The sequence below is a fragment of the Pipistrellus hanaki genome (genome assembly GCF_964339955.1).
Source record: "Pipistrellus hanaki genome assembly, chromosome: 1".
In the NCBI taxonomy this organism is placed as follows: Eukaryota; Metazoa; Chordata; class Mammalia; order Chiroptera; family Vespertilionidae; genus Pipistrellus; species Pipistrellus hanaki.
Window position 1 is genome coordinate 37,964,592 of NC_140503.1, and position 15,137 is coordinate 37,979,728.

The 15,137-nt window shown below is 43.1% G+C and overlaps 1 protein-coding gene across 2 annotated transcripts in view; it reads right to left on the bottom strand.

Moving 5' to 3' along the window:
- The window catches only part of GNG2 (G protein subunit gamma 2), a 106,040-nt gene that overhangs the window by 14,799 nt on the left and 76,104 nt on the right, over positions 1-15,137 (bottom strand). The window contains exons 1-2 of one of the 2 annotated variants that reach the window (XM_084888382.1): positions 12,798-12,935; positions 858-973 (exon numbers count right to left, since the gene is read on the bottom strand). In XM_084888382.1, the coding sequence (XP_084744508.1) occupies positions 858-973; positions 12,798-12,852 (171 nt within the window). In that variant the 5' untranslated portion in view covers positions 12,853-12,935. Of the gene's footprint in view, positions 1-857; positions 974-12,797; positions 12,936-15,137 lie in introns of those variants that run through there. The other variant, XM_084888383.1, reaches the window with a different exon arrangement.

Here is a 15,137-nt window from a genome sequence, read left to right on the forward strand (position 1 = left end):
CATATAAAAAAATAAAAAAATAAAAAAATATGTTTTTTTTATTGATTTTGGAGAGGAAGGGAGAGGGAGAGGAGAGAGTGATACAGTAGAAATATCAATGATGAGAATCATTGATCGGCCTCCTGCACACCCCACAATGGGATCAAGCCTGCAACCCAGGCATGTGCCCTTGACTGGAATTGAACCTGGGACCCTTCAGTTGGCAGGCTCTATCTACTGAGCCAAACTGGCTAGGGCTATAGTATTTCTTATGGAAATTTTTCTTTGGCAACAACATGGAGGGTAATTGAGATGGGATTTCAGAGAACAGCTCAGAAGAAACCCTTGTTAATAGTTAATAGTTCAGGTGGGGATTGTAAAGCTCTGACTTTTGACTGAAAAGGCCTATATCTGTCTTCTTCCTCCCACTGTCAGCTTTTCATCACCAGCAACACTATCAGAACCTCCCTCAGGAGCCAGGCCTAGGGATGCTGAGTAGTAATAGAAAATGCCATCCATAATAGTTCTTCACCAACACTTTAATCTTAGTTGGGCCACCCCAAAAGACAAAGTGGACTTTTCCAGAAGGTCTATGAGCAGAAACTGACCCCCAACCCTTTTCATAAAAAATGAATTTTAAATACTATTTTTATTGACTTCAGAGAGGAAGGGAGAGGAAGAGAGAGATAGAAACATCCATGATGAGAGAGAATAATTGATCAGCTGCCTTCTGTACACTTCCCAAATTATGAAGTTTCTCTTCCATTCTCACTGGTTTCATCGCTCTCTATGGAAAAGGTAGTAACTGACACGCTGCTGCCAAGCATGCTCCTTAGGGTCAAGGCTGGATGAGCTATTGTGGGCTCTGCTGGCCTTACCTTTATCCTGTCGATGTTGGCTTCCATCTTCAGCTGTTCCACCAGCTTCCTGGCTTGCGCTATGCTGGCAGTGTTGTTGCTAGCCATTGGAGTGCCGGGTGGATTTTTCAGACACCCTGAGAAAGACAACGAAGAGGAAGAATGCATCAGAGACTTCAGGAGCTGCCAAATGCACAAGTTCATCAGAAATGAGGGATCTCAGAAGAGTAGCTGGAGTCAGGCCTGGCTAGTCCAGCCCTCTAGCTCTTCAGCTCAGCTCTGCCCCAGACTGTCAGGGGGACCAGAGTATGGAGTTTGCTTTTCCAACTCCCTTCCATCCCTATTTAGGGGCAAAAAATGAAGTCTGTTATCAAGTCGGTCCTAATCAGATGTGCTGCCACATTAATAAAGCAAGTTATTAACATTATCATAGTTTATTAAATAACTTCAAAATAATAAGGGTGAGTGTACATGTTGTTACTGTTGTTATATATAGGGTACGGCTATTGTCAGATTCTGTGTTAAGTGCCCTGGGAGGATGAGTGAAAGGCAGGTGGAGAGAGGAATGGGAAATTATATAATCCTTCAGGACTAAAGACACCGAGTTTACCGTGTTTTCCTGACAGGCTCAAACACCAACTTTTTGGTGACCTTTAACCACCTAGGCCTATTACACTGCAGAGACTGCAATGGGAGGGGTGGCTTTGCAGTGTCACCGATGCAGCATTGTTTTAAATAGTCACTTCTCTTCACTCTGTCTGAAATATGGCTTTCTTCACAACTACCCACTCTCCTCACAATGCTTCAGAAACACATCTGTAACGTCCAGGGGGAGGGATTGCCAGGTCTAAATGGCTAATTACGTCAACGAGTTCATAAATGGCATTCTATATTAAGTAAAATAGACATTATTTTTTTAAATGTGAAAATAGAAGACAAATGCTTAGAGAGTGGAGTCCTGTATCTACGTAGCTTGTGAGATGGCTTCTTTGCCCAGGCTCTGCCAGACCCCCTCCAATCCTTGACCCCATCCCCTTCCACTTCCTATCCCAACTTCATTCCTCTTCTAACTCTTTCTCAGCCCACTGTCCACCTTTATTCTTGTTGTTCATCTCGGAATGCATCCTATTTTACTTTCAGTGCCCATTTTCTCCGCCTTCTGCTCAGGTCTTGCTTCTTGCCAAAATGCCATGTGCTATTTCAGGACCATCAGTGTAAATGTGCCCCTTGGGGTCACTGACCCCCAATAATGAAGCACTGTCTGCAATTTAACTAGCACTGTCTGAGAGCTGCATGACTCAAGAAATGCGAAGCATTATGACACTCTGAAGATATTATTTTAAAAACCATGATTTCTGCTAGCTTTGGGGAATATTTTTATCTACAGATAAAATAGGATCAGGTTGCCATCTAAAAAAGGAAGGGCACTTGTATGCATGCATATTAACATAACCAGTGGACACAGATACTGCCGCAGTGGGGGCTTACCTGGGGTGGGAGGGGGAGACAAGCAGGGAAAAAGAAGACATATGTAAAACTTTAGACAATAAATAAATAAAAGAAAATAAAAAGAAAGAGGAAGGTAGTTCACAGAACAGCTACAGCAGATTGTAAAATACTTCAGTTCCCCTTAAAGAAGTCAGGGGTAAATAATATCTCTGGTATTTAAGGGGTTAAAAAAATAAATGAAAAAGGAAAGAGCAAATAAAAACCCAGGAAAGAAGAATAACACATAATAAGTTTAATACATAGGTTTTGGGTTTATTTTTACTAAAATCAAGAAATTTTTAATTTATTTTATAACTTATAACCAAAAAACCCAAAAAGGTTATAAATTATTTCCTTAGGTTATCTAGTTCTTCATGACAAAAAACAAACAAACAAAAAACGCCAACAAACAAACAAACAAACAACACAACAAAACACAAAAAACAAATTATGTATGACTGTACACAAAGAAGTCCCTTTGTAGAGAGTGCTATTTTATAAAGGATACTGAAAAATAAATTGGAAGATAAGTTATCTATTTTCTCCATTTATTTTCAAAGGGTTTGGAGAGGATAAAGTGGGAAGATGCAAGGAATTTAATTTATTATTATTATTATTTTTTTAAAGTGAACTTTCTTTTTTTTTCTTTTTCTTTTTTCTTTTTTAAAAAAATATATTTTATTGATTTTTTACAGAGAGGAAGGGAGAGAGATAGAGAGCCAGAAACATCGATGAGAGAGAGTCATCGATCAGTTGCCTCTTGCACACCCCCTACTGGGGATATGCCCGCAACCAAGGTACATGCCCTTGACCGGAATCGAACCTGGGTCCCCTCAGTCCCCAAGCTGATGCCCTATCCATTGAGCCAAACCGGTCTCGGCGATGCAAGGAATTTTAAAGCCACAAAGATCTCTGACTCTGCTTTCACATGCTTGAAGATCAAGAAACATATAAAAACAAACACAAAAATAAATAAAAGGAGGCTTTAACAACTGTGATTTCATCAGCATGGTTAGGGATCCAATAATCTTAGTCCTACAGAGAAATTAAGTATATGCCCCTAAATCAAACAAACATCTAACCAGTTTGCAAAACCTTACAGGGCCAAGATGGAACACTGACTTACCCAGCAGAGTAGCCTAACTCTTCCATTCATCCAGAGTTGGAAGCAGCCATGATCTACAAGGCCCTGGACACTGTTTTGTGAAGCCAACCTAAAATTTATCATGCTAGAATACAGACTCGAATACAGACTATCAGAGAATTACCAAGTCCTCTAGGGGCCTGAGGGAGCTTTGGGATTCTGGTCAGCTCTTCTGCCCTTGAATATAAATGAGATCACAGCTTGCTTCCAAATACTCCTTCTTCTTCTTCATTAGTAATATATATATTTATTTATTTCTACAGAGATTCCCCCTTCCCCCTTCACCAGAATCCTAAATTTTCACTGGGCATATTAAGCTCAACGATACATTCCCTAGCCTCTCTTGCAGCTCAGTCTAGTTAAATGTCTTAAGCTTCCCCCAGTGAGATACAAGCAGAAGTATCCTTGAAGGGAGGGGTGTGCCCTTTGCCTCCCCCTCCTCCTGCCACTGGCCTGGAGGGTAGTCATGTTGACCATAGAGCTCCATCTTGAACCTCTAGGCTGCACTCCAGGGTGAGCAGGGAGGAGCTGGGTCCTTACTGGCATGGTAGAGCCACCAGACCAACTGTGAACCGGTTACCATCTATGAGGAGAGAAATGAGCACTGGTCTTGTTTCCGTCACCATTATTAAGGGTTTCTCTGCTATTGGCTAACAGGTCTGCTGTTAATTGAGTCCATGGCCCATTCTTGTCATTTGAGTATCTAAGAAAGTCTATGTCCTAATGCCTGCTCAAGTTCCCGGGAAAGCTGTGGAGGTCCCGAGAGACTGAACTAGAAAGTCTATTGCTGCTGTAATACATTCCTATATATTTAATAACTTAAATAATAGAGGTTTATTATCCCACAGTTTTGGAGGTCAGGGATCTTAAATAGGTCTCCCTCAGCTACATTCTTGGTGCTGGCAGGGCTGCATTGCTTCTGGAGGCTTTGAGGAAAAAGCTCTTTCTTTTCATTTTCTGGCTTCTGGAGGCTGCCAGCATCCCTTGGCTCTTGGCCTTTTCCCCCATCTTCAAAGCCAGCCATCGTGAGTTGAGTCCTTCTCATGTCATATCACCCTAACATCTCCTCCAGTCACATTTCCCTTTGACTCTCTTTTGCCCCCTAACTACACACCTAGATAATCCAAGATACTCCCCCTATCTTTAGGTAGCTGATTAGCAACCTTAATTCCATCTGCAACCATATTTCCCCTTTGCCATGTATCAATAACAAGATATTGACAGGTTCCAGGAATGGGGATGTGGACACCTTTGGGGGACTTTATCTTTCTTACCACAGAAGACCTCTGTGCAGGCAGAGAAGGGAAGTAGGAAGGTTGGGATTGAGATGGGAAAAGGAGGAATGGGGCAGGATGCCAGTCTAGACATTCTGGGACAGAACATGGTGGAAATCCAAATGGACTTTAGTTTTAAGAGAAAAAGTAAACATAGGCTTTGAAAGATACATCCTGAATGTTTTTGTTGTACTATGTGACCCAACAGAGGTCTAGTGCCACTTTGAGAATTGCTTTGTGCATTTTTCTTTTTCACATCCAGCTGTTTTCCATAAAGGTACTGACAAAATTTCTCTCCTGAAGACTAAAAACTGTGGAGTCCTAGACCAGGGTTCCAAAGAAGTATGTGCTTCCCTAAAAAGTGGCTGTGGTAAATAAGAAAAGTTGGCCTATCGTTTAAGCTTGAGGCATTTGGCCAAACCATTTTATTCTCTCTCTCTCTCTCTCTCTCTCTCTCTCTCTCTCTCTCTCTCTCTCTCTGTCTTTTCATTATGTAAAACAGAAACTCTATATCCAATAAACAATAACTCCCATTCTTTTCTCCCTTCAGCCCTGAAAACCTGCATTCTGTTTCTGTGGTTTTGGCTCTTCTAGATACCACAAGGAGGTAAAATCATACACTTTTTGTCTTCCCATGACTGGCTTATTTCATGTCCTCAAGGTTCATTTATGCTGTAGCATGTGCAGAATTTCCTTCTGTTTTAAGGCTGAATAATATTTCATTGTATGCACACAGCCAATTTTGCATATCCATTTATCTGTCGATGGATACCTGGGTCACTTCTATGTTTTAGCTACTATGAATAGCACCTCTATGAACATGGATATATAAATATTTCCAAGACCCTGCTTTTGGCTTTTGGCTCTTTTGGGTATATCCCTAGAAGTGGAATTGCTGGATTATATGTAAATCTATTTTTTTTTAGTTTTTTGAGGAACAGCCATACTGTTTTCCACAGCAGCTGTACCATTTTACATGCTTATAAAAAGTACACAAGGGTTCCAGTTTCTCTTTATCTTCACGAACACTTGTTATTTTCTGTTTGTTTGTTGTTTTTGATAGTAGTCACCCTAATAAGTGAGAGGTGGTTTCTCTTTGTGGTTTGATTTTTATTACATAATGATTAGTGATACTGAGCTTCTCTTCTTATACTTACCAACCACTTGTATATCTTTTTTGGAGAAATGTCTATTCAAATCCTTTGCCCATTTTTGAAATAGTGTGTTTGTTGTTGAGTTTTAGGAGTTCTCTATCTATTCTGAATATTAATCTCTTATCAGATATGTGGCTTGTAAATATTTTCTCCCATTCTGTGAATTGCCTTCTCACTTTGTTAATAGTATGCTTTGATGCACACAAGCTTTTAATTTTTATAAAGTCCAATTTGTCGTTTTTTCCTTTTGTTGCTTGTGCCTTTGTTGTCATATCCAGGAAATCATCCCAAAATCCAATGTTGTGAAGCTTTTCCCCTACGTTTTCTTCAGATTTTTATAGTCTTAGCTCTTACATTTAGGTCTTTGATACCTTTTGAGCTAATTTTTGTATATAGCATTAGGTAATGGTAAGACACATTCTTTTGCATGTGGATATCTAGTTTTCCCAGCACCATTTGTTGAAGACTATCTTTTCCCTACTAACTGGTCTTGCCACTCTTGTTGAAAACCATTTGACCATATATGTGAGGGTTCCTTCCTGTGCTATTCTATTCCTACATTAATTCTATTCTCAGTTAATTTCTAAGTATGTTATTGCTTTGACACTGTTTTAAATGGAAATTCTCAATTATTATCCTTTCCAGATTGCTCATTGTTAGGGTATAGAAATTCTACGTTACTGTTTTTTGTTTGTTTGTTTGTTTTGTTTTTTAATGGGGAGGAGGGAGCCTTTTGCCTTTCAGTGCTGTGAGAGTAATTGCATGCTGTGAGAAGTGTTGTTGAGCCAAGGGTCTTGCACCTTGTGGACAAAATGGGGCCAAGAAAAGTGTTGACAGAGCTCTGTTAGAGGCTGCGGCAGTTTCAACCGGGAAGCAGACAAACATCAGATATTCTTGGCAAATGTTCCTGCTTTATTTTACATGTAACCCAAATTGGGCAGAAATGATTTTTTTTTTTATAAGAGAGAAGGAAATTAAACAAACTAAAATAGCTAAAAGAAAAAGTGAAGTTCTGCTGAAAAGATCAGTCAGATAGAGCTTTAAAACATACATACCTCCTAAGAACAACTAAAAGCTTTTGGTTAAAAATAGAGGGTTATTCATCTCTATGCCTTGCTCCTCTCTCAACCCCATCAGCCCAGTCTTTGGACTGCCTTGTGATGCACTGGAGTTTACCTTTGCCGAAGCCCAGCCTGGCCCCGGAGCCATCAGAGGGCCGCTCCAGAGATGCATCAAGGGATGGACTCTACTCCTCAAAATCGGTGGAGCAGAAGGAAATTAAGTCCGAATCTGGTTCTCTTGGGGAAACTGGATTCCTGAGGTCATTTCTGGGAGTCAGCTGGGTTGATGAGCAAAGGTTGGGTAGTGCTACAGTGACCCTCTGTAGTCCATCAAGCTGTTCTGAGCCCAGCAGCTGGTAGCGCTATCAAATGTTGTATCATCTGGCAACCAAGTTACAGCATAGAATATGGGTGGTCACACATCTCTAAGTTAAAATTAGAGGATATGATACTGCACACCAATTCATTTGGAATTCTATAGCCAAAAGCCTTTTAAAAATTCTAATAATTTACCCTCTGGAATGTCCAAATAGGATTCAATCTATTCTCCAAGCCTCACTAGATTCATGGCAGTGGTTCTCAATCAGCGGAGATACCACCCCTTCAGAGGCATTTGGAAATGTGTGTGTGGGGGGTCTGGGTTATGCTAATAACAAGAGATGCTCCTGGCATTCAGGGAGCAGAGGCAGAAGCTCTCGTGCCCTGCAGCGTGCCAGGCAACAGTGATGTGGGCCACTCCAAGGCCCATGGTACTCTTGATGGGAAAGGACACTGACAAAGTAGCCACAGAGGGAGCCATGCATGAAAAATCCACTCAAAGAAAGTACTCTGCAACTAACTGGGCTTTTATACTTGTGTCTTATGATCCCTATCACTGTTCCAGCGATGACTAAGTGTTTAGTGCTCTTAATTCTTATTAGCATTATGCTTTATGGATATTTGATTCCTGTTTATTTAAAAGAGAACAGTCAGAGGAAAGGTGGGGGAGGGTGGTGGGTGGGAAGAGATCAATCAATGAACTTGCACTCATACATGTATATCCTGTGGACATAGACAGCGACAGCAGGGTGGTGAGAGCCTGCGGGAGGAGGGACAGAGCAGGCTGGAAGAAGTTAATGGGGGAGGGGAAAGGAGGAACTATCCAATACCTTCAACCATAAAGATTAGAAATAAGATAACAATGAAAAAGAGAACAGTCTTTTCTTGCAATGCGCTGGTAGAATGAGATTACACTGGGTTTTATCTGCCAGCGAGCAAAAAGAACACAAACGACAAATCCCCCTAGAACAATACTAAAGCTGTGTAGGACAGACTAGCAGGGCCTCCGCAAGAATGTCCTAATTATCCCACCCGAATTCCAAACCCCAGAATAATACAGCAGGCATTTGTTTGTTTGTTTGTTTTTGTTTTCAACTGATGAGAGGAACACCCTGACCCCCACCCCAGCAATAGGAGAGCTAGGCCTGTCACGAACTCATAACCATTCGATGGGCTTTCTTTTTTTAATGATACACCCAGCATTTACATTTCTTTCAGGAGGAGCTTTTCTGTTAAGAAAACACACATTTTCTTGCCATCTAGGCTTAGGGACAAACACACAACCCTTTATTTCTGTGACACGAAGATAATAAATGCGTGGGTAATGGGATTTTTGCCTTAGAGAGCGTAGGTTAATTGTGGAGGATCCCATTCTGTTAATACTCTCGTGGTGTTCTTTAAGCCCGCAGCCTGGCCTCCAGCAGGCTTCCCTATGGTCTTTCCTTTTAATTATAACCGTATGTTCCTCAGACCTGTGTTTTGAAATTTGCAGTCGGCGCTAAGGCGGTTTGATTTATTTGCTTTGTATATTTACAGCTTCAGATTATATTGGCAATAACAAACGATTTTAGGTCTAGCAAACAAATGAGAGGTTTATAGTCTCTCAGTCACCTGATGATCCCTTTAGGATTCTCATCCGTCCATTAGCCATATCTTTCATCGGGGAGGGCTTTTGAATTAGAGGACTCATTTCAAGCGATTCTAATGAAAACTATGTCTGAGCTTCGACATGAGTCGCCGAGACAAACATCTTTGTTACTTGTTCACACCACAACCCCAGTTCAGCTTGGTCATCTTGCCACTCCTCTGTTTTGATCCCTGCTCTAATTTATTCTGCAGCAGGCAAGGGGAGCCGCGAGAATTGATTAGACTGCGCCTGCAAAGGGTACAGTTAAACCCCACTCCTGCGCAGGGCTTTAGCAGTCAGAACACCAGTGAATGTATGCGTAGCAGCTGCCGTGTGAAGAATAATAATCGTAGGACAGCCTGCCAGGCTTCAGCGTCACTCTCTGTCAGGCATCTCTCTCTGCTACCAGTTGGCCACTTTGACTTGATACCAAAATAGCACATTTCAATCTGCGCTAATCAACACACTAATTTCTTTTTGGTGCTCCCGTCACTAATGATATTTCCAATCAATAAGGGATTTATTCTCGAAGCATGTTGCTTTTCCCTCAACACTTCCAGGCCCCAGAGCCTCAGGGTTGGAGTCCATCTTGGATGCTCACTCTTTCCCAATTGTGTTTCAAAAATTGGAAACGTCATCAAGAGATCTTTTGGGGATCACAATGGGCTGGTCTCCTCCCTGTGCCTTCGCTCCTATTTGAGCAGCAGTGTGGAGACTGGGGGAGGAGAATGAAAGCAGAGATGAGAATGGGGCAAGTGGGGGGGGGGGGATAGGGAGGGGGTAAAGAATACCTACACAGACTTAGGCATGGGGGAGCTTGGGGATAAGGGGTATGAAATGATCCTGAACTCCTCTGGGCGCTGATTGATATTTGAAGAGAAGAGGAGGGAGGGGAGGAGAGGGAAGAGGAGGGGACGGGAGGGGGTCCAGGGAGATGAAGGAGGCACCGGGAGATATCCTCCCCTGGGGAGCCTCAGGGAGTTGGTAGGCAGCCAGGACACAGACACCACGAGCTGTCGAAGGTGAAAGATGGATTTGTAAACAAATTAAAACAGGGGCCTTCTAAGTACCCCGCCGCCTCCCCCATCTTTTAGTGCTTCTCATTTCCGGGAATTCAATTTTACAGGCCAAAAGCTGTGTTCTTTCACCAGAGGACCAGAAACTCATATTAAAAATGAACATTCGCTTGTAAACCAAGAGCTTGTCGTGTGCCAGGAAGTGGGCCAAGTGCTTTCAAGCCTTATTCTATTTAACCCTCATGATTCCAGGGGAGCATCCCTGGCTGGAGGAGACTGAGGTTCAGGTGAAGCCAGAACATTAGTGGTTCTGAGTCATGCTCCCCAGATAAAGGTTTCCTGCCAGCCCTCTCCATTCCCATTTTTAGAGGCAGCAGGCTGATCCTAATCTGGGGACTCTGGTATATGTTTGGCTATTTCACAAACATAATAGCAAGTTTTATCGTCTTTGTAGCTCAGGGGGAGCAAGTGGGAGTGAGGGCTAGTGTGGCAACAGGGAAGGAAAGGAACCAAGGGAGTGACATCAACTGAAAGTCCACTCTGTACTATTTCTACGAGGGTTTGCTGGGATATGGCCACTTGCCCACCGGAAGAAAGACAAGATCCCATCTGATTTCTCTCAAATCAGCGTGGAAGCCATCAATGCTGTGCAGGTGGAGAGTAAGACACAGCACAGCCCCCCCTCCACCCTCCCCTTCCACTGGGCTGCCAGAAACCATGATTTGAGATGACAGGCCTCTGCTTTCCAGTAAGCTGCTGCTTCTGAAACAGCTTATGTGTGAGACACAGCCCTCCTCTTGGAGAGAGCAGCATTGGTTAGCTGTTCTTAACGACCTTGACAAAAAACACATCCTTGAACAATGTTGACTCAAAGTCATGGATTTTACAGGTTATGTGAAACGAAACAGGAATGAATAGGCCATGTTGCAACTTAAAAATGACATGTAAGCTTTTCATTTTTTATCTGGGCCTTGGCTAAGGAAGCGGCTTGTTATCCACAAGGAGGGATGGGGGGAGAGGGGCTGGCGTTCTTAGACATTAAATGGGCTTTGTTCAAGGAAAAGGGATAAGTGTTTTGTACGGCATATGTTGGATTTTCTCTTTCTTTTCTTTTCTTTTTATTTATTTATTTTTTTAAATATGGAAGCCCAGACCATGAACCAGTAGGATTCCAACAAAAGAGAAATAATGAGCTTGTTTCCATAGAAATGGCTCTGTTAACCTCCTGATGTCTAATACTCTGCAACAGCAGGCAGAGGGGATCTGACAGGCTGCGGTCTTCTGCCTCCCTGTAGGAAATTATCTATTGGTTAATTAATTTCTTAAAAAACAACAGCAACCCACTGCTTCAATTCTAAATTCTCACTGGATCTCAAGGCAGGGACAAAATCCGGGGGTTTGTCCACGCTTCCTGCCACGGTTCCCATGGCCCCTTCAGCTTACAGAATGGTAACACCGGAGGTCCCCCCCCCCCCCCCCGCCTCCTTGTAAGAACTGGACCTCCTCCATCCAGGTTTGCTTTTTATCCCTGTGTTGTCTGGGAATATGCCCAGTGATACAACTGACAGGTTGTACAAGAGGGAAAAACAGGCACTAGGCAGTAGGAAATCTGAATTCTAGTGTAATTCTGACATCCTCAAGCTGTTTTACAGTGAGAAAATCATTTAATCTTTCCGGAGCTTGGTGGCTCAGCTTCCAAATGGAAATAACAATTACAGGATTGCACAAATGTGCTTAATGTTTGCAATAGGGTGTTATAACGAATGGAGTGCTACCCAAGAAGCAGGCATGAATAGAGAATGATCACTACCATTTACGGAGTGACTGTGACCCAAGACATGACATACATAACCTTTAATGCTACAACAAGGAACCTAGAAAAGGAGTAAGGGACTAAGGCAAAGGAAAAAAACAAACAAACAAAATAAAACACAAACAAACAAAAAAACAAACAAAACTAGGATGATGTCCAACTGTGACTCTATTAAGTGAGAACTTAATAATAATCAAGAACTCAAAAGAAAAAAAAAATCCCAAGGGAAGGAAATCTTTTGGGGGAGGAAGATGAGTAAATCTTTACATGCCATTTTGAACTTTCTGATTTGCATTGACAACCTATGGAAGCGATGGAGATGATGTGAAAATGAATTGTGACTCGGAATGAGCAAACAAGCATTTATTGAGTGCTTCACGTCTGCGAGTCAGACGCATATGCCCAGGTTACACACAGTGTTTCCAAGGAAACCGGCCACCGAGCAGACGCACTACCCCAATAATTCTAGGAAGGCACTTCCTTTCGTAGGTATCTTCTGGAGGCAAAGCCTCACATCCGCATATAGGAGCTACAGAATAAACCTGCAAGCCCAGCACCTGAGGCTAATTGCCTTCTGCCTCCTCCTCAGGCCAGTCTCCATCTCCCTTACGTAAAGGCCAGCAGAGCATCTGTGCACACACAGCGAGCGTTTCCATCAAACCCCCCACTGCCTGCTGCTGCCGGCATCGCCGGCCCTCGTCTTCAGCCAAACCAGCCTTGCTCCCTGTTCTCCCGACACAGCTCATGCCCGTGGCGGCCATGATTTCGCCACATCTCCCACCCCTCCAGCCCGGCCCCAGCCTATCGTCCTCGGAGAAACCTTCCCGGCAACTACAGCAGCCTCCTCAGCCCCTCCAGCCCACCCCAGCCCGGGAGCCAGCGCTCGCAGAAAACAAGCCATTCCTCTGCCTATTTTTAAAATTGCACGCTGGCTGCTATTATCAGTTATTAGTATTCTATCCAGAGTCCCTCCCGTAGATATTTAGAAAAACGTGCCCTCCGATCCCCCAATTTGCTCTAAAATTTTTCTGTCTTCGCTGGTTAGACAGGTCAAGCCAGGCTTTACCCTCGGGCTCCTGTGCGTGCTGCTCCGAGGTCTGCAATGCTCTGCAGGGCTGCATCTTCCCTGGGAGGGGCCGCACACAGCCGCTGCTTTCTCCTGCAGACCTACGTCAGATGCTGTCTGCTCCTGATCACACACTGTCTGAGCGCAGCGTCCGCCCCTGTCGCTCCCCGCACACCACCCTGTTTATTTTCCTCAGCGCATCACAATAACCTGGACTCGCTGAATTAATTTATATAGCACTAGTCTCCTTTCTCCTCTAAATGTAAACACATCAAAGACCCGGTCTGTTGTATTTACAGACATATATCAATAAATACGTTTTAAATGGATGCAAGTCCTGAGCACCACAGCACCGGCCTTGGGTGCATATATTAATTAGATGCGTCGGGAAATGCTTGTTACTTCTGAGGAGGGGTACCTGGCACATAGCATTATGCGAGCCCCCCTCTGTAGCCCCACTAAATGTTTCTGGATACAGAGGGCTAACTATGGCTTTGGGTTGGTAGCAAATGTGCTTATGAAGCATGTCCCCCGCAAAGGGCACCTTCCAGGTTCTAAATCTCCTCTGATTTTCAAGTACCCCTGCATTTTGGGGGCAAAAGATAAGCTTGTGACGTGAACCTTTTTCCCTTTTACCATTTTCTGGCTCCTGCAAACAAGGGACACATCCTCAATGGACCAGATGCATTCTGGATTGTTTTTGGCAAAATAGAAAGCATCAGTACTCTTTCCCAGTTGCAAAGGTACACAAATGCTCTGTTTGAGCATAAACATCCGTCCAACGTTGACAGCTCCTCTGTAACGTTGGCTCCCATCCCCCCTCACTCCACCAACCTGTTGTGACCACTCATCTCAGACAGAATCCCAGTGTGAGGCCTCAGCTCGAAAACACAACACCGAAGGCCTCATCTCCTTTCTTTTTTTAAAAGATACATTTTTATTGATTTCAGAGAGGAAGTGAGAGGGAGAGAGAATTAGAAACATCAGTGATGAGAGAGAATCATTGATTGGCTGCCTCTTGCACACCACCTGGCATGTGCCCTTGACTGGAATCGAACCTGGGACCATTCAGTCCGCAGGCCGACACCCTAACTCATGAGCAAAGCCAGCTCGGGTTCGTCTCCTTTTTATTAGTTTAATGCCAGGAAAAGCAAAGGCCCATTTCCCCCCAATTCACTTTTAAAAAGAGTTTTTCTTATAAAACAAATACATGGCCATTATTGGAAAACTGAAAAGCACAAGAGCCTTGGAAAACAAAAAGCTCCTCGAATCCTTCTGGTAGATTCACAAGTTAATCTTTGCAGTAATTTTTCAAGTACCTTTTGGGTGTGCAATATCATGCTGGGAAGATAATATTAACTAACACACATAATCATTTGCTGGGCCCTGCATAAATGTTGGCCTTCTGAGATATGTTCTCATTATCCACGCTGCACGATTTGTTCCTCCTCCGCCCAACATTCTTCAGAGAATGAAGTCATCTTAGTGTTTCCCCATTACTCAAGTGTCCATCTTTTAAGGCTATAGCTCTGATATGTCATACAGAGCTGTTATTATTTTAAACAGTGTTGTCGTTTTAAAACTGCTGCTCTAGGTGCATCAAATAAATTGCCATGCCAATATACCTCTGATCATAAGGAGTGAATAGAAAAAAAAATGTAATAAATTATAGATGAAAAAACAAGTAAACTCTTTTTTTTTTTTTTTTTTTAACTTTGCCACCAAGTAAGGACATAGACAACCACGGCCCACTACGAGTCAGAAGCACCCTGGATGGCAGGAGAGGAGAGGCCAGAACAGCTGTTTACTTGCCCTCTCCAAAGAGTGAAAGGAACTTGTCTGAAATGTTGACTTGGGAAGTTCATCTTACAGATGCTTTTGGTAAAGTGAGTTTTATCTAGGTATAATTTATATATACATGTTCAATGTCACCATTTTGGTGTGCCGCTGGAAGGGCTTGATAATTGTGCATCTATGGTCCCCAGAGCACCTGCATTACAGACACTACTTTCAGGAGCTACCTAATCACCTTGGCTGCTCACTTTCTCCCTTTCCTAGCCTGCCCTCATGGAATGAACACCTTTGAGACCAATCCCCAGGTGCCTAGCACAGTTCTGAGAAAGCAAAGACTATGAACTGGACTGATCTTAATTAATATACTCTGGAATTCACAGAGTTATTAAATCTCAGAGTTTGGCAGAACCCAGAAGTTACCATGATTCAATATCCTTTAATCACTTGTGACACGGGGTTAGAAGATGCCTCTCAATGTATCGAGCCCAGAGTGGCACTGTGCTTTATTTAACATTTGGGCCAGTTTGGGCAGCCCCTGAGGGGCTC